Consider the following 24,148-nt stretch of genomic DNA (forward strand, 5'->3'; position numbering starts at 1 on the left):
TTCCGTCATATCGGTGTTATGTTCCCGGATTGTTGCGTCCCTTACGCGGTTGGGCTATAATGGGAACCCCTTGATAGTTCGCCTTGATTAAAGCTTTTCCAGCAATGCCCAACATTGGTTTTATCATTTGCCGCCTACCCCCCTTTTCCCTTGGGTTCCCGGAGCCCGAGGGTCATCTTTATTTTAGCCCCCCACGGGCCAGTGCTCCTCTGAGTGTTGGTCCGAACTAGAGCCCTGTGCAGCGCCACCTCGGGGAAACTCAAGGGCTGGTTTTAGTTGTACGGATTGCTCATCTGAGTGTGCCCTGAGAAAGAGATATGTGCAGCTCCTATCGGGATTTGTCGGCACATTCGGGCGGTGTTGCTGGACTTGTTTTAACCTGTCGAATCATCTTGTTGTACCGAGATACCGAGTCTGATCGGTGTGTCTTGGGTGGAGGTCTATTCCTTCGTTGACCGTGAGAGCTTGTTATGGGCTAAGTTGGGACTCCCCTGCAGGGATTGATCTTTCGAAAGCCGTGCCCGCGGTTATGGGCAGATGGGAATTTGTTAATGTCCGGTTGTAGATAACTTTAACTAAACTTAATTAAAATGAATCAACCGTGTGTGTTACCGTGATGGCCCCTTCTCGGCGGAGTCCGGGAAGTGGACACGGTGTTGGAGTTATGCTTGCGCAGGATGTTCCTTTAGCTTCTCGCTCGTGCTTCGCCTTCTCTTCTCGCTCTCATTTGCGTATAAGTTAGCCACCATATATGCTAGTCGCCTGCTGCAGATCCACTTATATTCCTGTACCTGTCCTATAAGCTTAAATAGTCTTGATCGCGTGGGTGTGAGATTGCTGAGTCCCTGTGGCTCACAGATACTACAACTCCAGATGCAGGTTCATGTGTTTCTGCTCCAGTTGACGATTACGAGCTCAAGTGGGAGTTCGACGAGGACTCTCAGCGATACTACGTGTCTTTTCCGGATGATCAGTAGTGGTGCCTAGTTGGGGTTATCGATTCAGGGCCTTGTCGCATGTTGGGGGTCTTTTCTATTTTGGCACCGTAGTCGGGCCATGAGTGATTTGTATGATGGATGTTATTTATGTACCTTGATGTGACGTGGCGAGTGTAAGCCAACTATGTATCTCCCCTTTATATTATTTATGTACATGGGATGTGTAATGATTTCCTGACTTGCGACATTGCTTTCAATGCGGTTATGCCTCTAAGTCGTGCCTCGACACGTGGGATATATAGCCGCATCGAGGGCGTTACAAGTTGGTAATCAGAGCCTTCCCCGACCTTAGGAGCCCCCATTGCTTGATCGGTTTTAGCAGCCGAGTTGTGTCTAGAAAAATGTTTTGAGTCCTTAGGAATTATATATCGGAGAGCTTAGGAATTCTTTTTACTTCCCAGCCTCCTCATCGCTCTAGTAAGGCATCCTGACGTAGAGTTTTGACTCTTCTCTTCTCAAATTTCACAAAATTTTTTTTTAGGATCACACGAGTATCTTGGTTTTGTTCCGATGGTTTTGTGACGAGAACATTGTTCTTGGTGCCTCCTGTCTTTAGGGGTTGTGGCAGTGTCCCGGGGAGTTGAGCTCCGAGGTGTTGTCGTCACAATTTTATCGTTGCAATTCTGGTATACTTGAGATATGTGCGCGACATCGAAAATCTCCTTTATGCAGTTCGTTGGTGAGATAACCTCGACGCCACCCAGTACTGGGGCGAGAGTTCGGGAGTATCGCCATAACTTGTATAACAGATGCTTTTCGAAGGTTGAGATAGATGGTTTCCAAAGGTTTCTTGGTTATGTGTTGAAGGATGGATACAACTGGATGTAGGATTGCTAGCTTGAGTGAGATATTATGCTCCCCTGTATCCCCAACACCTGATTGCATAACCGGGAAAATTTCGGGAATTTCATAGGTGGGAATTCAAGTAGCCTTAGGATATCTTTCCGACAGATGTATGATATGAAATTGGGGTTCGACGTCTAGTGGTTCGCCTATTCACGGTCGATTTTACAGTGGTCTCGTTGTGTCTTAAAGAGTCCTTGGCTATGCTGACTCGGGGACGCTTCGTATGTCATGTGCACTGCCTTGTACATGATGGTGCTGTACGATCGAGCCCGTGTAGGTCCCACCACGAAAACTTCGGACGAAATTTCTATCATGTATTTGTTCCGGCTTATTCCGCAAGCCAACCCTCGGTTTTATTTCGAGTTGTGGCATTCGTTTTGCTTCGACGTCATATGTTGATTCCATCCCTCGTTGTTGTACCCCTTCTACCTGATTCTTCGTGGCTTCGCAATTTAGGAATATGTGACCACTTCAAGAGAAGTGCATTCGTTCATTTTGTTCGGATGTGAAGACTTTATGTTGCAATTTTCATTCCGTTGGATTCAGCTTCAATATTTGTCTATTTGTGTGCTAATGGTGGTCAACCTGTTCAGGATGGCTCCTCCAACGCGCACGACTCCGAATCCTGACCCGCCTCCACCTCCGCCTCCTCCGGAAGCATGGCAAGCTGTGATGGCCGCTACTAATGCAAACACACAGTTGATCATGCAAATCCTCCAAGAGCGCAATCAAGGCAGTCAAGGGAATCAAGGCAGCAATCAGTACCACTTTGCTACTCTGAACTAGTTCCTCGCAAATAGTCCAAAGACGTTCAGCAATTGTGTTGAGGCTACCGATGCTGACGATTGGCTAGTGGATCTGGGCAAGCATTTTGAATGCAGCAACGTCAGGCCTGAAGAATTTCGTCAAGTTCGCTTCTTTCCAGCTCAAAGATCAGGCTGCAGAGTGGTTTCAGCAGTACAAGGATTCCAGAGGTGGACGTGTGATCACTTGGGATGATTTCCGTCAAGATTTCCGCGCTCATCACATTCCTCAAAGTGTGGTTGAAAGTAAGCGTCAGGAATTCCGCAATCTGAAGCAAGGCTCTTTGTCTGTCTATGACTACAACAAGTTGTTCCAGAAGCTCGCCCGTTTTGCCAAGCAGGATGTTCCTGATGAGAAGAGCATGATCTATCAGTTCAGAGGTGGTCTTCGTGAGGAAATTCAGCTCGCTCTTGTCCTCTTCGAGCCGTTGAGATACGATGAGTTCTACAACATGGCACTGAAACAAGAGGCTGCTCAGTTGAGGTATGATGCTTCCAGGAAGCGTGCCAGAGATGTTACTCCGTCTTCCTCCACTCAAGTGGCCAAGCAGCAGAAGTATTGGCTTCCTCCTCCTCCGTTCCGTCAGCCGTATCAGCAGAAGAGCAAAGGTGGCAGTGGTTCCTCCCACCCACCCAACCCAGGCTTTCAGAACAAGTCTTCGTCTCAAGCTCCAAGACCGAGTGCTCCGTATCACCGTCCGCTTTTAGAGGTCACGTGCAACAAGTGTCAACAGAAGGGTCACTATGCCAACAAGTGTACCAACCAGAGGCGTCTTCCTCCTCCTCCTCCTGTCAGATCGGCAAGTACAGCTATGGTCAAGCACAATCCCAAGCATGCCAAGGTCAATATGGTGAATGCAGCTCAGGCAGAGGATTCTTCAGATGTGATCATGGGTAACCTTCCTGTTAATGATATTCCTGCAAAAGTTCTTTTTGACACTGGTGCATCGCATTGTTTCATCTCGAGACCTTTTGCTTCCAAGCATGATTTTGTTACTCAAATGTTGCCGAGACCGTTGTCTATTGACTCTCTGGCCAGCCTCTTGACATCTCGAGTGTGTGTTCCGGATGTTACTATCACTTTGGGCGACTGCAAGTTTCTCTCTTCTCCGGTGGTTCTTGGCAATTCTGACATTGATCTTATTCTTGGGATGGACTAGCTCTCTAAACACAAGGCTCACCTCGATTGTGCTGCCAGGCAGATTCAATTGACTCATTCGTCTGAGGATGTAATTGTCTTTGCCGCTTGGGATAATACCATCCGTCTGTTTTCTCTCAATGAGAAGGGTGAATTGGATGCCATCTCTCAAATTCCAGTCATTTGCGAGTATCAAGACGTTTTTCCAGAAGAACTCCCAGGGATGCCTCCAAACCGGCCGGTTGAATTTGTTATTGAACTTGAGCCCGGTACGGAACCTGTGTGCAAACTTCCCTACAAGCTCGGCCTCGAAGAGTTGAAGGAGTTGAAGAAACAACTCGATGAGCAAGAAAGATTGGGTCTCATCCGGCCTAGTACTTCTCCGTGGGGTTGTGGTGTTCTTTTTGTGAAGAAGAAGGATGGATCGAGTCGACTTTGTGTTGATTACCGTCCAGTGAACAAGAAGACCATCAAGAACAAATACCCACTTCCCAACATCAATGAGCTGTTCGAACAACTCAAGGGTGCCCAAGTATTCTCCAAGCTTGATCTCCGTATGGGTTATCATCAGATTCGTATTCGTGAGCAAGATATCCCCAAGACGGCGTTCAGGACAAATTTTGGTTCATATGAATACACCGTCATGTCTTTTGGCCTCGCCAACGCTCCTCCGACGTTCTCTCGCATGATGAACTTCATCTTCAACCCCTACACCAATGACTTCATTTTGGTCTATCTCGACGACATTCTAGTTTTCTCGAAGAACAAGGAAGATCATGCCAAACACTTGCGTTTGGTTCTTGACAAGCTCAGGGAACATCAGTTCTACGCCAAGTTCTCCAAGTGTGAATTTTGGCTCGATGAAGTTCTTTATCTTGGTCATATCATCTCTGCCAAGGGCATTTCCGTGAATCCTGAGAAGGTGTCCGCAATTGTGAATTGGGAACCTCCTCAGAACGTGAAGCAACTCCGCAGTTTCCTCGGTCTCGCAAGCTATTGCAGAAGATTCGTTGAAAACTTTTCTAAGATTGCCAAGCCTCTCTCAAATCTCCTTCAGAAGCACGTCAAGTACGTTTGGTCTCCGGAGTGTGATATTGCTTTCAACACTTTGAAAGAGAAGTTGATCACTGCTCCAGTTCTGACTCCGCCTGATGAAACCAAGCCGTATGAGGTCTTTTGTGATGCCTCTCTCCAAGGTCTCGGTGCTGTACTGATGCAAGAGAAGAAAGTTGTTGCTTATACCTCTCGCCAGTTGAAGCCTAATGAGAAGAACTACCCCACTCATGATCTCGAGTTGGCGGCAGTTGTGCACGCTTTGTTGACTTGGAGACATCTTCTATTGAGAAGAAAAGTGGACATTTTCACTGATCACAAGAGTCTCAAGTACATCTTCACTCAGCCTAATCTCAACCTCAGGCAAACTCGATGGGTCGAAATGATTCAAGAGTACAATCCGAGTATTGAGTATACTCCAGGCAAGGCTAATGTGATTGCTGACGCTTTGAGCAGAAAAGCATATTGCAACAGTCTGATTCTCAAGCCCTATCAACCCGAGCTTTGTGAAGCTTTCCGCAAGCTGAATCTTCAAATTGTTCCTCAAGGTTTCCTCGCCAACCTTCAAGTTTCTCCTACCTTGGAAGACCAGATTCGCCAAGCCCAGCTTCTTGATGCTATGGTGAAAAAGGTGAAGATTGGTATTGCAAAGAGTCAGTCCAAGTACAAGCGTTACCGACTTGATGACAAGGACACTCTCTTCTTTGAGGATCGAATTGTTGTGCCCAAAGGTGAACTTCGTAAAGTGATCATGAATGAGGCTCACAACTCTCTCCTCTCCATCCACCCTGGTAGTACGAAGATGTATCAGGATCTCAAGCAAGCTTATTGGTGGACTCGAATGAAGCGCGAGATCGCTCAATTCGTGAATGAGTGTGATGTCTGCAGAAGAGTGAAGGCAGAACACCAAAGGCCAGCAGGTCTCCTCCAACCTCTTTCCATTCCAGAATGGAAGTTTGACCACATTGAAATGGACTTCGTGACTGGGTTTCCAAAGTCCAAGCGTGGGAATGATGCTATATTCGTCGTCATCGACAAGCTCACCAAAGTGGCTCACTTTCTGCCTATCAAAGAGTCGATCACTGCAGCTCAATTGGCGGAACTCTATACCTCCCGCATTGTCTCTCTGCACGGTATTCCTCAAGTGATATCTTCAGACCGTGGCAGCATCTTTACCTCCAAGTTTTGGGATTCTTTTGAGAAGGCCATGGGCACCAGCATCCGCTTCAGCACTGCTTTCCATCCTCAAACGAGCGGTCAAGTCGAGCATGTCAACCAGATTCTCGAAGACATGCTCAGGGCTTGCGTAATTTCTTTCGGCATGAAGTGGGAGGACTGTCTTCCTTATGCTGAATTCTCATACAACAACAACTTTCAAGTAAGTTCGGGCAAGGCCCCTTTTGAAATTCTATATGGCAGGAAGTGCCGTACCCCTCTCAACTGGTCTGAAACCGGTGAATGTCAGCTGCTGGGTAATGACCTGATCACAGAGGCAGAAGAAATGTGCAAGGTCATTCGTGATAACCTCAAAGCAGCCCAATCCCGCCAGAAGAGCTACTATGATAGTAAGCACCATGATCTGGCTTTCGAGATCGGAGATCACGTTTACCTCCGCGTCTCTCCTATGAAAGGTACTCGTCGCTTCGGTATCAAAGGGAAGCTTGCCCCCAGATATGTCGGGCCTTTCAAGATTGCTAGCAAGAGAGGCGACCTCGCCTATCAGCTCGAGCTTCCTTCAAACTTTGCCAATGTTCATGATGTGTTCCATGTCTCCCAACTCCGAAAGTGCTTCAAGACGCCTGAACGCACCGTCAACTTCGAGGACATTGAGCTCCAAGAAGATCTCTCTTACCGTGAGCACCCAGTTGCCATTCTTGAAGAGACTGAACGCAGAACTCGCAACAAGTCAATCAAATTTCTCAAAGTCAAGTGGTCACACCATTCCGATCGTGAAGCTACCTGGGAACGCGAGGATCACCTCCGTTCTGAGTACCCGGAGTTCTTTCAGTCCTAGATCTCGGGACGAGATCTTTTCGTAGTGGTGGGGTGTTGTAACGCCCCAGATATACTTTCCATATTTTTATCCAACTCTTGCCGTCTCTGGCGCTAAGTTATATTTATTTCTTGGGTTCGGGTCTTTGTCTCCGTGTGTCGTTTTTCTTTTTCGTGCATCTCTTATCATGTCATCTCGTGCATTGCATTTTCATACATGTTCATCTCATGCATTCAAGCATTTTCCCCGTTGTCCGTTTTGCATTCCGGCGCTTCGTTCTCCTCCGGTGGCCATTTCTAGCTTTCTTTTGTGTGTGGGGTTCAAACATTTCCAGACTGGACCGAGACTTGCCATGCGGCCTTGGTTTACTACCGGTAGACCGCCTGTCAAGTTTCGGGTCATTTGGACTTCGTTTGATACTCCAACGGTTAACCGAGGGACCGAAAAGGCCTCGTGTGTGTTGCAGCCCAACACCCCCCAAATTTGTCCCAAAACCCACCAAACTCTGCTCCATGTCCTAGAGCGTTCGATCACGATCGCGTGGGCGAAAACCGCACCTCATTTGGACTCTCCTAGCTCCACTTATGCCTATTTAAACACCCCTCCATTCGGATCTCAGATTTCTCCCCGTCCTCCTCCGAAAAAAAACAGATCTCCTTCCTCCGCCGCCGACGGACGTGTCCGGCTCGCGCCGGACAGCGTCCGCTCCACCCCGCCGCCACTCAGCCGCCGCCACGTGGCCCGGGGGACCGCTTCGCCGCCGCCGGCCCGCCAGGCCCGCGGGAAGCCCCCGCGGCCCAGCCGCCTCGCCCCGCCGCCTAGTGCCTCCCGCCGCCAGCGCCGCCTCCGTCCTCGTCTCCGGCGCCCGGCGCCGCCATGGGCCGCCCCCCGCCACCGCTCGCCGCCCCTCCGCCGGCCTCTTCGCCGCCTGCGGCCGCCACTACCGACGCCCGGCCGGCGCCGCGCCCCTCCGCCGCCTCCTCGCCGCCTCCTCGTCGCCGTCAGCCGCCACGGCCACGGCCCCCTCGCCGGCGAGCTACAGGAGCTCCGGCGTGAACAGTACTCCGGCGCCGCCTCGGGATCCGTGCGCTGGATCTAGATCTGGGGTTGACCCCCTCTCCCCCGAAACCCTAACTCCCAGATTTTTTTATGCATTCTTTGACTGCTCGTATCTCCGCAACCGTAGCTCCGTTTTGGGCATATGATATATCAAAATCTTCGGGTCGACATGTACATCATTTCATTCCATTGCGTCCTTTGCAATTGAGGTCATCTTGTTGCCCAAAATGCTGTTAGGAGGCTTCGTGAGTTAAATTGCAGATCCGTTAGTTCATCATGCACTTTTGTCATTTTTGCCATGTTTAATTCGTGCATGATATGCCTGTGCCCCTTTGGGATGAATTGTTAAGCATTTTGTCTTCTTTCCAGAGGTGCCACCCATGCATTTTTAGGATGTGTGTGTTGTCTTGTGCAAGCTTGCAAAGAGAGGTACCTGAGATTGCTGATTTCATGGACTTAGTGATTTTCACTAAGTCTGGGATATTTTAGTTCATGATGCTATATGTCCAGCTTGTTTCCTAGTGATCCGTGCCTCTTTTGAGGATGATCAGTAAGGGAGTTTTGATATCTATGTTATGCTCTATCCATCCATGTCTTTGTTTGCATATGTGGAGTGCTCTAGGTTGACTCAATCGAGCTCAACTTTTGCTTCGTTGTTAATCTAGGCAGATCGTCAACTTGTTTGCGATTTTGCCGATGCTACCGTTAGTGTTCCATGCATGCTATGCCTTTGTTATTGCCATGTGTAGCTAGCATATTGTGCCTTCTTGCTGGTTATATGCTCTCCTTGCCATGACTTGCACCGTACTGAGTGCATCGAGCTCGTTTACATGCCTTCGTGAGTTAAATTTCTGCATGTCTCAGTTTTCACTAAGTCTGAAAACTGATTGTGTTCGAGCTATGTTGGTGAGCTCGGTAGAGTATTTTGTGAACCCTTTTGGCCCCAGGTCACTTTGGGTGATTTGTTAAGTTTGTTGAGTAGCTCCATGACATGTTCTTACTTGTCATGTTCAGGTTTTGTATCATGTTGTTTTGCTGCTCCGAAGAGGGCTTCGTGATCTGAAATTTCAGGCTAGTGTTAATTTCACCAAGTCTGGAATCTGTTTTGCATATTCATTTTTGCCATGCTTGTTTGAACCTCTTAATGGATGAATTTTCCTATGGCTCAGTGCTAGTGTTTTGTTAACCATCTTGTGTACATCACTGCCATGTATTTTGTTTTCATGTTTGGTGGCTGTAGCATGTTCATTTCGTTGCATTTAGGAGCCTACTTGCTGTATATCGCAGATCGGTTCGTTTCGTAAAACGCTCGCCATTTCCAAACCGTAGCTCCGATTCCTATGATCTTTATCGTTTTCAGGTGATTTCTTCCCCTCTATCCAGTGGCCCACTTGGTCATCCAAGTTGAGGCCAGGTTCATGCATTTTCTGTAACATCTTGCATTTTGCATCCCGCATCGCATATCATCTTTGCATCTTATTACTTGTCCTTGCACGTGGTTGAATGTATTCTTGTTGCTTGTTTGTGTTGTTGGGTAGAGCCGGGAGACGAGTTTTCTAACGAGGAGCCCGTTGAGTGTGCTTTTGAGGATCCAGTCAACTCTGACAGCTTTGCAGGCAAGATGATCATACCCTCGAAATCACTACTATCTTTGCTATGCTAGTTTGCTCGCTCTTTTGCTTTGCCACTGCTACGATGGCTACCACTTGCTTGTCAGCCTCCCAGTTGCATGATTGAACCTCTAACCTACCATTGTCCTAGCAAACCATTGATTGGCTATGCTACCGCTTTGCTCAGCCCTTCTTATAGCGTTGTTAGTTGCAGGTGAAGATTGGAGCCGTTCCTTGTTGGAACATTTATTTACTTGTTGGGATATCATTATATTGCTATGTTATCTTAATGCATCTATATACTTGGTAAAGGGTGGAAGGCTCGGCCTCTCGCCTAGTGTTTTGTTCCACTCTTGCCGCCCTAGTTTCCGTCATATCGGTGTTATGTTCCCGGATTGTTGCGTCCCTTACGCGGTTGGGCTATAATGGGAACCCCTTGATAGTTCGCCTTGATTAAAGCTTTTCCAGCAATGCCCAACATTGGTTTTATCATTTGCCGCCTACCCCCCTTTTCCCTTGGGTTCCCGGAGCCCGAGGGTCATCTTTATTTTAGCCCCCCACGGGCCAGTGCTCCTCTGAGTGTTGGTCCGAACTAGAGCCCTGTGCAGCGCCACCTCGGGGAAACTCAAGGGCTGGTTTTAGTTGTACGGATTGCTCATCTGAGTGTGCCCTGAGAAAGAGATATGTGCAGCTCCTATCGGGATTTGTCGGCACATTCGGGCGGTGTTGCTGGACTTGTTTTAACCTGTCGAATCATCTTGTTGTACCGAGATACCGAGTCTGATCGGTGTGTCTTGGGTGGAGGTCTATTCCTTCGTTGACCGTGAGAGCTTGTTATGGGCTAAGTTGGGACTCCCCTGCAGGGATTGATCTTTCGAAAGCCGTGCCCGCGGTTATGGGCAGATGGGAATTTGTTAATGTCCGGTTGTAGATAACTTTAACTAAACTTAATTAAAATGAATCAACCGTGTGTGTTACCGTGATGGCCCCTTCTCGGCGGAGTCCGGGAAGTGGACACGGTGTTGGAGTTATGCTTGCGCAGGATGTTCCTTTAGCTTCTCGCTCGTGCTTCGCCTTCTCTTCTCGCTCTCATTTGCGTATAAGTTAGCCACCATATATGCTAGTCGCCTGCTGCAGCTCCACTTATATTGCCGTACCTGTCCTATAAGCTTAAATAGTCTTGATCGCGTGGGTGTGAGATTGCTGAGTCCCTGTGGCTCACAGATACTACAACTCCAGATGCAGGTTCAGGTGTTTCTGCTCCAGTTGACGATTACGAGCTCAAGTGGGAGTTCGACGAGGACTCTCAGCGATACTACGTGTCTTTTCCGGATGATCAGTAGTGGTGCCTAGTTGGGGTTATCGATTCAGGGCCTTGTCGCATGTTGGGGGTCTTTTCTATTTTGGCACCGTAGTCGGGCCATGAGTGATTTGTATGATGGATGTTATTTATGTACCTTGATGTGACGTGGCGAGTGTAAGCCAACTATGTATCTCCCCTTTATATTATTTATGTACATGGGATGTGTAATGATTTCCTGACTTGCGACATTGCTTTCAATGCGGTTATGCCTCTAAGTCGTGCCTCGACACGTGGGAGATATAGCCGCATCGAGGGTGTTACACTAGGACATCATCATAATGTGCACAATGTGATCAAGGAGTTGATCACGGGATGATGTGTTACGGAACGAGTAAAAGAGACTTGCCGGTAACGAGATTGAACAAGGTATCGGGATACCGACGATCGAATCTCGGGCAAGTACAATACCGATAGACAAAGGGAATTGTATACGGGATTGATCGAATCCTCGACATCGTGGTTCATCCGATGAGATCATCGTGGAACATGTGGGAACCAACATGGGTATCCAGACCCCGTTGTTGGTTATTGACCGGAGAACGTCTCGGTCATGTCTGCATGGTTCCCGAACCCGTAGGGTCTACACACTTAAGGTTCGATGATGCTAGGGTTATAAGGAATAGATATACGTGGTTACCGAGTGTTGTTCGGAGTCCCGGATGAGATCTCGGACGTCACGAGGAGTTCTGGAATGGTCCGGAGGTAAAGATTTATATATGGGAAGTCCTGTTTTGGTCACCGGAAAAGTTTCAGGTTTTACCGGTAGTGTACCGGGACCACCGGAGGGTTCCGGGGGTCCACCAAGTGGGGCCACCAGCCCCGGAGGGCTGCATGGGCCAAGTGTGGGAGGGGACCAGCCCCAGGTGGGCTGGTGCACCCCCCCCACCAAGGCCCAAGGCGCCTCCAAGAGGGAAAGGGGGCAAACCCTAGGGCAGATGGGCCCTAAGGCCCACCCCAGGTGCGCCTCCCCCTCTCCCCCTTGTGGCCGCCACCCAGATGGGATCTGGGGGTTGCCACCACCCCTAGGGAGGGAACCCTAGGTGGGGGCGCAGCCCCTCCCCTCCCCCTATATATACTTGAGGTTTGGGCTGTCCATACACACGAGTTCCTCTCCTTCTTGGCGCAGCCCTACCCCTCTTCCTCCTCGTCTCTTGCGGTGCTTGGCGAAGCCCTGCTGGAGTATCACGCTGCTCCACCATCACCACGCCGTTGTGCTGCTGCTGGATGGCGTCTTCCTCAACCTCTCCCTCTCTCCTTGCTGGATCAAGGCATGGGAGACGTCGTCGGGCTGTACGTGTGTTGAACGCGGAGGTGCCGTCCATTCGGCACTAGGATCTCCGGTGATTTGGATCACGACGAGTACGACTCCTTCAACCCTGTTCTCTTGAACGCTTCCGCATAGCGATCTACAAGGGTATGTAGATGCACTCTCCTTCCCCTCGTTGTTGGTTTCTCCATAGATAGATCTTGGTGACACATAGGAAAATTTTGAATTTCTGCTACGTTCCCCAACAGTGGCATCATGAGCTAGGTCTATTGCGTAGATTCTATGCACGAGTAGAACACAAAGTAGTTGTGGGCGTTGATTTTGTTCAATATGCTTACCGTTACTAGTCCAATCTTGGTTCGACGGCATTGTGGGATGAAGCGGCCCGGACCGACCTTACACGTACTCTTACGTGAGACTGGTTCCACCGACTGACATGCACTAGTTGCATAAGGTGGCTAGCGGGTGTCTGTCTCTCCCACTTTAGTCGGATCGGATTCGATGAAAAGGGTCCTTATGAAGGGTAAATAGCAATTGGCATATCACATTGTGGTTTTTGCGTAGGTAAGAAACGTTCTTGCTAGAAACCCATAGCAGCCACGTAAAACATGCAAACAACAATTAGAGGACGTCTAACTTGTTTTTGCAGGGTATGCTATGTGATGTGATATGGCCAAAAGGATGTGATGAATGATATATGTGATGTATGAGATTGATCATGTTCTTGTAATAGGAATCACGACTTGCATGTCGATGAGTATGACAACCGGCAGGAGCCATAGGAGTTGTCTTTATTTATTATATGACCTGCGTGTCATTGAACAACGCCATGCAATTACTTTACTTTATTGCTAACCGGTAGCCATAGTAGTAGAAGTAATAGTTGGCGAGCAACTTCATGGAGACACGATGATGAAGATCATGATGATGGAGATCATGGTGTCATGCCGGTGACAAGATGATCATGGAGCCCCAAGATGGAGATCAAAGGAGCTATATGATATTGGCCATATCATGTCACTATTATTTGATTGCACGTGATGTTTATCATGTTTTTGCATCTTGTTTACCTAGAACGACGGTAGTAAATAAGATGATCCCTCATAATAATTTCAAGAAGGTGTTCCCCCTAACTGTGCACCGTTGCGATAGTTTGTTGTTTCGAAGCACCACGTGATGATCGGGTGTGATAGATTCTAACGTTCACATACAACGGGTGTAAGACAGATTTACACACGTGAAACACTTAGGTTGACTTGACGAGCCTAGCATGTACAGACATGGCCTCGGAACACAAGAGACCGAAAGGTCGAGCATGAGTCGTATGGTAGATACGATCAACATGAAGATGTTCACCGATGATGACTAGTCCGTCTCACGTGATGATCGGACATGGCCTAGTTGACTCGGATCATGTAATCACTTAGATGACTAGAGGGATGTCTATCTGAGTGGGAATTCATAAGATGAACTTAATTATCCTGAACATAGTCAAAAGGTCTTCGCAAATTATGTCATGGCTCGCGCTTTAGTTCTACTGTTTAGTTATGTTCCTAGAGAAAATATAGTTGAAGTTGACAGTAGCAATTATGCGGACAGTAGAAAGTTTATGTCCTTAATGCACCGCTCAGTGTGCTGAACCCCAAACGTCGTTTGTGGATGTTACGAACATCGGACATACACGTTTAGATAACTACATGATAGTTCAGTTAAACGGTTTAGAGTTGAGGCACCAAAGACGTTTTTCAAAACGTCGCGGAACATATGAGATGTTTCGAGGGCTGAAATTGGGATTTCAGGCTCGTGCCCACGTCAGGAAGTATGAGACCTCCGACGATTTTTATTAGCCTGCAAACTAAGGGAGAAAAGCTCAATCGTTGAGCTTGTGCTCAGATTGTCTGAGTGCCACAATCACTCGAATCGAGTGGGAGTTGATCTTCCAGAGATAGTGATGTTTCTCCAAAGTCATTGCCACCAAGCTGCTAGAGCTTCGTGATGAACTATAACATATCAGGGGTAGATATGATGATCCTTGAAATACTCGCGATGTTTGACAACGCGAAAGTATAAATCAAGAAGGAGCATCAATTGTTGATGGTTAGTGAAACCACTAGTTTCAAGAAGGGCAAGGGCAAGAAAGGGATACTTCATGGAACAACAAATCAATTGCTGTTCTAGGGAAGAAACCCAAAGTTGAACCCAAGCCCGAGACTAAGTGCTTCTGTAATAAAGGGAACAGCCACTGGAGCAGAATTACCCTAGATACTTGGTAGATGAGAAGGCTGGCAAAGTCGATAGAAGTATATTGGATATACATTGTGTTAATGTATACTTTACTAGTACTCCTAGTAGCACCAGGGTATTAGATACCGGTTCAGTTGCTAAGTGTTAGTAACTCGAAATAAAAGCTACGGAATAAACGGAGACTAGCTAAAGGTGAGATGACGATATGTGTTGGAAGTATTTCCAAGGTTGATCAAATATCGTACGCTCCCTCTACCATCGAGATTGGTGTTTGCATTGAGCATAGACATGATTGGATTATGTCTATCGCAATACGGTTATTCATTTAAGGAGAATAATGGTTACTCTGTTCATTTGAATAATACCTTCAATGGTCTTACACCTGAAATGAATGGTTTGTTGAATCTCGATCGTAGTGATACACATGTTCATGCCAAAAGATATAAGATAGTAATGATAGTACCACCTACTTGTGGCACTGCCACGTAAGTCATATCGGTATAAAACGCATGAAGAAGCTCCATGTTGATGGATCTTTGGGCTCACTCATTTTTGAAAAGTTTGAGACATGCGAACCATGTCTATTGGTGTATATGCATGAAGAAACTCCATGCAAATGGACCGTTTGGACTCACTTGATTTTGAATCACTTGAGACATGCAAATCATACCACATGGGCAAGATGACTGAAAGCCTCGTTTTTAGTAAAATGGAACTAGAAAGCAACTTGTTGGAAGTAATACATTTTGATGTGTGCAGTCCAATGAGTGCTGAGGCATGTAGTGGATATCGTTATGTTCTTACTTCACAGATGATTTGAGTAGATGTTGAGTATATTTACTTGATGAATCACGAGTCTGAATTATTGAAAGGTTCAAGTAATTTCAGGGTGAAGTTGAAAGATCGTCGTGACAAGAGGATAAAATATCTATGATATGATCATAGAGATGAATATCTGAATTACGAGTTTGGCACAGAATTAAGACATTGTGGAAATTGTTTCACAACTAATACAGCCTGGAACACCATAGTGTGATGGTGTGTCCGAACATCATAACTGCACCCTATTGGATATGATGCATACCATGATGTCTCTTATCGAATTACCACGATAGTTTATGGGTTAGGCATTAGAGACAACTGCATTCACTTTAAATAGGGCACCACGTAATTCCGATGAGATGACACCGTATGAACTATGGTTTAGAGAAACCTAAGCTGTCATTTCTTAAAAGTTTGGGGCTACGACGCTTATGTGAAAAAGTTTCAGGCTGATAAGCTCGAACCCAAAGCGGATAAATGCATCTTCATAGGACACCCAAAACAGTTGGGTATACCTCCTGTCTCAGATCCGAAAGCAATAAGGGATTGTTTCTAGAATCGGGTCCTTTCTTGAGGAAAAGTTTCTCTCGAAAGAATTGAGTGGGAGGATGGTGGAGACTTGATAAGGTTGTTGAACCGTCTCTTCAACTAGTGTATAGCAAGGCACAAAGAGTTGTTCCTGTGGCACCTACACCAATTGAAGTGGAAGCTTATGATATTGTTCATGAGACTTCGGATCAAGTCACTCCCAAACCTCGTAGTATGACAAGGATGCGTACTACTTTAGAGTGGTACGTAATCCTGTCTTAGAAGTCATGTTGCTAGACAACAATGAACCTACGAGCCATGGAGAAGCGATGGTGGGCCCGGATTCCGATAAATGGCTCGAGGCCATAAAATCCGAGAGAGGATCCATGTATGAAAACAAAGTGTAGACTTTGGCAGAACGGCTCGATGGTCGTAAGGCTGTTGAGTACAGATGGATTTTAAAAGGAAGACGGACAATGATGGTAAGTATCACCATTAAGAAAGCTCGACTTGTCGTTAAGATTTTTTCTGACAAGTTCAAGGAGTTGACTATGATGAGACTTTATCACTCGTAGCGATGCTAAGAGTCTGTTGGAATTATATTAGCGATTACTGCATTATTTATGAAATCTTGCAGATAGGATGTCAAAACATTGTTTCCTCGACGATTTTCTTGAGGAAAGGTTGTATGTGATACAACCGGAAGGTTTTGTCAATCCTGAAAGATGCTAATAAGTATGCAAAGCTCCAGCAATCCTTCTAAGGACTGGAGTAAGCATCTCGGAGTTGGAATGCATGCTTGGATGAGATGATCAAAGATTTTGGGTGTATACAAAGTTTATGAGAAACTTGTATTTCCAAAGAAGTGAGTGGGAGCACTATAGAATTTCTGATGAATATATGTTGTTGACATGTTGTTGATCAGAAATGACGTAGAATTTCTGGAAAGCATATAGGGTTATTTGGAAAGTGTTTTTCAATGGAAAGACTGGATTAAGCTACTTGAACATTGAGCATCAAGATCTATAAGGATAGATCAAAACGCTTAATGATACTTTCAAATGAGCACATACCTTGACATGATCTTGAAGGTGTTCAAGATGGATCAGTCAAAGAAGGAGTACTTGCCTGAGTTGTAAGGTATGAAGTTAAGACTTAAAGCTCGACCACGGCAGAAGAAAGAGAAAGGACGAATGTCGTCCCCTATGCTTTTGTCATAGGCTCTATACGGTATGCCATGCTGAGTACCACACCTGATGTGTTCCTTGCCACATATCTGGCAAGAGGGTACAAAGGTGATCTAGGAGTAGATCACCAGATAGCGGTCTAAATTATCCTTAGAGGAATAAGGATATGTTTCTCGGTTATGGAGGTGATAAAGAGTTCGACGTAAAGAGTTACGTCGATGCAAGCTTAAACACCTATCCGGATAGCTCTGAGTAGAGATACCGGATACGTATAATGGAGCAACAATTTAGAATAGCTCCAAGTAGAACAGTTATTTGAAATGGCTCCAAATGTAGCGTAGTAGTTGCATCTACAAGATGATATAGAAATTTGCGAAGTACATACGAATCTGAATGTTGCAGACCCGTTGACTGAAACCTCTCTCACAAGCAAAACATGATCAAACCCAGAACTCATTGAGTCTTAATCACATGATGATGTGAACTAGTTTAGTGACACTAGTAAACTCTTTGGATGTTGGTCACATGGTGATGTGACCTGTGAGTGTTAATCACATGGCGATGTGAACTAGATTGTTGACTCTAGTGCAAGTGGGAGACTGTTGGAAATATGCCCTAGAGGCAATAATAAATTAGTTATTATTATATTTCCTTGTTCATGATAATCGTTTATTATCCATGCTAGAATTGTATTGATAGGAAACTCAGATACATGTGTGGATACATAGACAACACCATGTCCCTAGTAAGCCTCTAGTTGACTAGCTCGTTGATCAATAGATGGTTACGGTTTCCTGACCATGGACATCGGATGTCGTTGATAACGGGATCACATCATTGGGAGAATGATGTGATGGACAAGACCCAATCCTAAGCCTAGCACAAAGATCGTGTAGTTCGTATGCTAAAGCTTTTCTAATGTCAAGTATCATTTCCTTAGACCACGAGATTGTGCAACTCCCGGATACCGTAGGAATACTTTGGGTGTGCCAAACGTCACAACGTAACTGGGTGGCTATAAAGGTACACTACAGGTATCTCCGAAAGTGTCTGTTGGGTTGGCATGAATCGAGACTGGGATTTGTCACTCCGTGTAAACGGAGAGGTATCTCTGGGCCCACTCGGTAGGACATCATCATAATGTGCACAATGTGATCAAGGAGTTGATCACGGGATGATGTGTTACGGAACGAGTAAAAGAGACTTGCCGGTAACGAGATTGAACAAGGTATCGGGATACCGACGATCGAATCTCGGGCAAGTACAATACCGATAGACAAAGGGAATTGTATACGGGATTGATCGAATCCTCGACATCGTGGTTCATCCGATGAGATCATCGTGGAACATGTGGGAACCAACATGGGTATCCAGATCCCGCTATTGGTTATTTACCGGAGAACGTCTCGGTCATGTCTGCATGGTTCCCGAACCCGTAGGGTCTACACACTTAAGGTTCGATGACGCTAGGGTTAAGGAATAGATATACGTGGTTACCGAATGTTGTTCGGAGTCCCGGATGAGATCCCAGACGTCACGAGGAGTTCCGGAATGGTCCGGAGGTAAAGATTTATATATGGGAAGTCCTGTTTTGGTCACCGGAAAAGTTTCGGGCTTTACCGGTAGTGTACCGGGACCACCGGAGGGGTCCGGGGGTCCACCAAGTGGGGCCACTAGCCCCGGAGGGCTGCATGGGCCAAGTGTGGGAGGGGACCAGCCCCAGGTGGGCTGGTGCGCCCCCCCACCAAGGCCCAAGGCGCCTCCAAGAGGGAAAGGGGGCAAACCCTAAGGCAGATGGGCCCTAAGGCCCACCCCAGGTGCGTCTCCCCCTCTCCCCCTTGTGGCCGCCACCCAGATGGGATCTGGGGGGCTGCCTCCACCCCTAGGGAGGGAACCCTAGGTGGGGGCGCAGCCCCTCCCCTCCCCCTATATATACTTGAGGTTTGGGCTGCCCATACACACGAGTTCCTCTCCTTCTTGGCGTAGCCCTACCCCTCTTCCTCCTCGTCTCTTGCGGTGCTTGGCGAAGCCCTGCTGGAGTATCACGCTCCTCCACCATCACCACGCCGTTGTGCTTCTGCTAGATGGAGTCTTCCTCAACCTCTCCCTCTCTCCTTGCTGGATCAAGGCATGAGAGACGTCGTCGGGCTGTACGTGTGTTGAACGCGGAGGTGCCGTCCGTTCGGCACTAGGATCTCCGGTGATTTGGATCGCGACGAGTACGACTCCTTCAACCCCGTTCTCTTGAACGCTTCCGCATAGCGATCTACAAGGGTATGTAGATGCACTCTCCTTCCCCTCGTTGCTGGTTTCTCCATAGATAGATCTTGGTGACACGTAGGAAAATTTTGAATTTCTGCTACGTTCCCCAACATACACTACTTCAAAATCTATAAGGCAGAAGTTGAGAATCAACTTGAAAAGAAAATTAAACGAGTCCGGTCAAATCATGGTGGAGAGTACTTCTCGAAAGAGTTTGATGCCTTTTGTGCGGAACACGGCATTATTCACGAGAGGACGCCTCCCTACTCACCCCAGTCAAACGGGGTTGCCGAGCAGAAAAACCGTACTCTAACTGATTTGGTTAACGCCATGTTAGATACGTCGGGTTTATCCCATTATGTTGAGAAGGTGTTGAGTCATTTTGGATATCCGGACTGCAAACCATCTCAAACACCATATGATTCTAGTGTGCTGATTCGAAATTCTAAAGGCACAGCTATAGATCAATTGAGATACTCTCAGATTGTTGGTTCACTACAGTATCTAGCGAGCGCAACGAGGCCTGACATCGCATTTGCTATTAGCAAACTGAGCCGATTTGTTTCCAAACCAGGTGATGTACATTGGCGTGCTCTTGAGAGAGTTATGCGCTATCTGAAAGGTACTATGAACTATGGACTTCACTATACCGAATACCCGTCGGTACTTGAAGGGTATAGTGATGCGAATTGGATCTCTGATGCTGATGAGATGAAGGCCACAACTGGGTATATATTTACTCTTGGAGGTGGTGTTATTTCCTGGAAGTCTTGCAAGCAAACGATCTTAACAAGATCGACAATGGAAGCAGAATTAACAGCATTAGACACATCGGGTGGCGAAGCAAAATGGCTTTGAGATCTGTTGATGGACTTGCCAGTGGTTGAGAAGCCGGTTCCGGCCATCCTTATGAACTGTGACAATCAAATAGTTATTGTCAAGGTGAAGAGTTCAAAGGACAACATGAAGTCCAACAAACACATAAGAATGAGATTGAAAGCTGTCAGAAAATTGAGGAACTCTGGAGTGATAGCGTTGGATTATATTCAAACGGCTAAGAATCTGGCAGATCCCTTTACTAAAGGGCTATCACGTGTTGTGATAGATAACGCATAAGGGAGATGGGTATGAGACCCACATGAGTTGCCATGGTAGTAACCCAACCTATGTGATCGGAGATCCCGTGAAGTAGGACCTGGGAAAACAAGCCAGTGGTGAACTGAGGAGAGTAACTTTACTAACCCACTCCGTTGGAGATGCAATACTCTTGGAAACTGTATGGAAGGATGACTACTGTCTTAATGTGTTCCAAGGCTTATATGCATAAGCAAGATGCTATCCTATAGAGTGATCTTTGGAGGAACACACCTATATGAGCCCGACTGCTGGTCACAGTCTATGAGATTGGGGTGATCTCTAGCAAGCTCATGAACAGGCCAGGAGTGTGACTAATATGCTCTACCCGAGGGGTTGGCCTTCGGCAGCCTCGTATCAGTGAGACTTGTGGTGAAACTTCTTGACGCCAAACTGACAATTCAAGGCATAGTCCATTGTTCAGTTGTGAAGGAGTGTAACTACTTGGTCTAGGTGGAGCTCAACCTTAATCGGTCTCCACTGAGATGCTGGTATATCAAAACAGCGTTTGGAACAAAGGACAAACTAGGCCCCTGAGATCTGGTGGGAGATTGTTGAGCTATGAGACGGGCCTAGAGCCCATATGACAATTTCAGATTTGATCTCTAAGGGCCCATGTAGGTGGCATGACAAGGTGGTGGGAAGTTTAGTCCCACCCCAGAAGTGGAAGGGGAGTTGTAGTGGTTTATAAGGGATTCTCTTTCTCATGCCATTGGAGCCTGAGAAGAGATGAGGCCCTCGCGCACTCCTCCTCCTCTGCTCGCCTCGCCATGCCGCGCCGCGGGATTGAGCCGAGCCGAGCTCACTCCTATGCGCTTCTTTTTGCCGGTCAGGAATGGAGAGTCTTTGACAGGCGGGGCCACGATCTGAGACGTCGGACCGTGGGCTACCGATTTGAATGTGGGTTCAGCCCACGTCTCTCCACGCGCAGCCGCACATATATATGTGGGGCGCTGCCAACCCTAGCCGCCACGAAACATAACGCATCTCCGCCTCCACGCCCACGTCGTTCCTCTGCTGCTGCTGCCGCCGGCGACTCCGTCCCGTTCACTGCGTACACGGTCGACGGGAGAGCAGGCCTCCGAAACCCCGCCTCTCCGGATCCTGTACGGGAGAGGGGCGATTAGGTTCTTGGGTAGCGACTACGCGACTGCTTGCTTCTATTCATCTACGTCCACATCACCTTCATCATCACCATGTCGACCGACGCCGACCGTGCCGCCGCTGAGAAGGCCGAAGCCGACAAGAAGGCCGCCGAGGATGCCGCGGCTACTGCCACCACCACCGCCGCCGCATGGCCGATTGGAGGGTATACATCGTTTATCCCTCTCATGTTTCTTTCTGTTGTAGCAGTACTAGCGATATGCGTAGATGTTTCTACTATATGCGTAGTACATGCTCTGTTAGATCGTAACCAGCATGTTATCAATGCTGTCAATGTCATGCTCATGATTTATTTATGGATTAATTTAATCGAAAAACTGCCTATTTGCTTATCATTATCGACATCCCTCTCAAGCTTCACGACGCTGCCGTCGCCGCTCGGACCAGCGTCCTCTCCAGCCGCTGGCGCCGCGTCTGGACGCTACTACGAGAGAGCTCCACTCCCCCCCCCACACACACACACCGAGAGTGACCCTCAACCTCGCCCTCGTCGCCGAAGCGCCGGCCCTCAGCCGCCTCGACGTGCGCGTCATGGAAGCCAGTCACACCACCCCTGAGTCCATGGCGGCCTGGCTTCCCATCGCCGCACGCCGCATCTCGGGCGATTTACTCCTCGTATTGCAGACCAACATACCAGACTACGAGGTCTGGGAAAGAGGCGCCCTTGAGCTGCCATGCTTCGAGAACGCCACCTCGATCACCCTCGAACTAGAGGGTCTTGGCCTCACGATGCCGCCTTCCGGCATATTCGCCCGGCTCACCAATCTCCAGCTAGGTTGCATCCGGCTACGTGGTCCGAGCATGCTCGGCGAGGCTGTCTCCTCGCCGCGCTGCCCGGCGTTACAGAAACTGACTCTCAGTGGTACCTCGGGTCTGGGCAACTTGACCATCCACTCGGAATCTCTCTTGGAAATGACACTGACGCGCGTGCACGGCTTGCAGCAGCTCAATGTCACAGCGCCGACACTCAAACAGTTAGAAGTGCTGTCCTGCTTTACTAAAGGTAGGATGATTTTGATCCTACCGGTTGCAAACATCTCCGCCCCTCAGCTGGAATCCCTCATGTGGTGGGATGATTCTGATCCAAAGTTCACCCAGCTCGGCAAGATGGAAAATCTACAGTGCCTGAGCACCTTCCCTTTTACTATATATGAAGAAACTGACCATGTACGCGAGTTACAGAATAGCTACTGTACAAGGCTTTTGCGGCGCTTTGAGCTCATCCACAGTCTCAGATTCCAACTTGTGAATGATCTGGTGAGTTGATTCTTATGTGAGTTATGCCATCAACGCATAAACTTGCAGTTCAGTTTAAGGAATGTGTCATAAGCATACAAAATTGTCAACTTATTTTTCTTTGCCTCAGTCCGTGAAAAATTGCTTTGTGCATCCAATCGTTTATCCTCCCTAGTAGCATGATATCCTTGGATATGCCAGTACTTTTTACTTCCTTTGAGTAGTTAGCATTGAATTACACACTAGCAGTACTAGTATACGGTTATTCCTTATCATGGGGGGACATGAGCTCGAACTTGATAGCTTAAAAGAATCATTTCTTGTTTGTTATTGACTTTGTAAACGAGATGCTTGTGTCCTTCCCAAGTTTCTAACTATTGCAAATAAATAATCCCTTTTTGTGACTTCCTATGAATCTACAGGAGGACATTATTACTAACCAACAGTACCTGATGGAAGACATTACCGGGCTCCCAGACATTACATTCATGTTCCTGGATATAACGGGAAACGGGCATTCCTTTGTACCCAGTTCATTCCATCTTCTCAGGATGTGTACTGGTTTGAGAAAGTTGTCTCTTACATTTTGTGGCACAACTATACGCCCGGAGGTAATACTATCCCTACTTTTTTTTAAATCTAATACCTGGGTATATTTCTTGACACACCTATGCTTGAGCTGCAAGTTGCTCTACACTAGGCTCTGGACTGATACCGAATGTTGTGCTCGAAATTATATCTGTGGCAGATATATGGGCATATGGCTTATGTATCTCCCATTGGCATTGCATGTTAATTGCGTTGGTATTTATTTGGTAATAGGTTTCAGATTTAAAGATTGTTATGTCTGTTGAAAATGAGAAAAACTATTGGGCATGATTCAGGATTTTGTTTCCAACAAAAGAAACGGTGTACCTCCTTCATTTTCTCTGCATTTCTTCAAGATCGTTCTTGAGTGACCTCTCTCTCCAGAGGGCGGCGTGATCCTGTGATTGTTAGGTTAGGTGGTGTTGGGGGTGCAGGGGAGCAGATGACTGTGTTGCAAGGCTGTGAGGTCACTGGCAGCCACCGGGGAGGCCGGGGCAGCAGTGCAGGTCTGCAGGAGGCTCCAGTGGAGTTGGAGGAGAGTATGGCTTCTCCCATCAGGACTGTTAAAAAACTTGTTAGCTTCAATCTGGCGAACGCCCTGTACAAAATGTTGTACCGCAGCAGCTTGTGCACATGTAAGATTGTGAAGAAAATTGAACTGGCAGGTGCAAGCAGTAGCTGGTTCTGGCTGGGTTTGATTCAACCCGTGGTTGATCACCCGTGGCTCCCATTAGAAATATTAGTAATGTGAATTTGACTCAACAACAAAGTCTGTCAGTCCCAAACAAGTTGAGATAAGCTAGAGTTGAAACCCATAAGGTCATGGTTCTTCCACGTGGATAGCTAACTTCCA

The 24,148-nt window shown here is 47.3% G+C and overlaps 1 protein-coding gene across 1 annotated transcript in view; it reads left to right on the forward strand.

The window, feature by feature from the left end:
• Nucleotides 1-23,586, forward strand: part of LOC125532718 — a 30,189-nt gene extending 6,603 nt beyond the window's left edge. Inside the window, exons 2-4 of the mRNA XM_048696666.1 lie at nt 21,827-22,728; nt 23,130-23,318; nt 23,530-23,586. Of these exons, the coding sequence (XP_048552623.1) occupies nt 21,827-22,728; nt 23,130-23,318; nt 23,530-23,586 (1,148 nt within the window). The remainder of the gene's footprint in view (nt 1-21,826; nt 22,729-23,129; nt 23,319-23,529) is intronic.
• The last annotated feature ends 562 nt before the right edge of the window (nt 23,587-24,148 follow it).

The sequence above is a fragment of the Triticum urartu genome, chromosome 1, assembly GCF_003073215.2.
Source record: "Triticum urartu cultivar G1812 chromosome 1, Tu2.1, whole genome shotgun sequence".
In the NCBI taxonomy this organism is placed as follows: domain Eukaryota; kingdom Viridiplantae; phylum Streptophyta; class Magnoliopsida; order Poales; family Poaceae; genus Triticum; species Triticum urartu.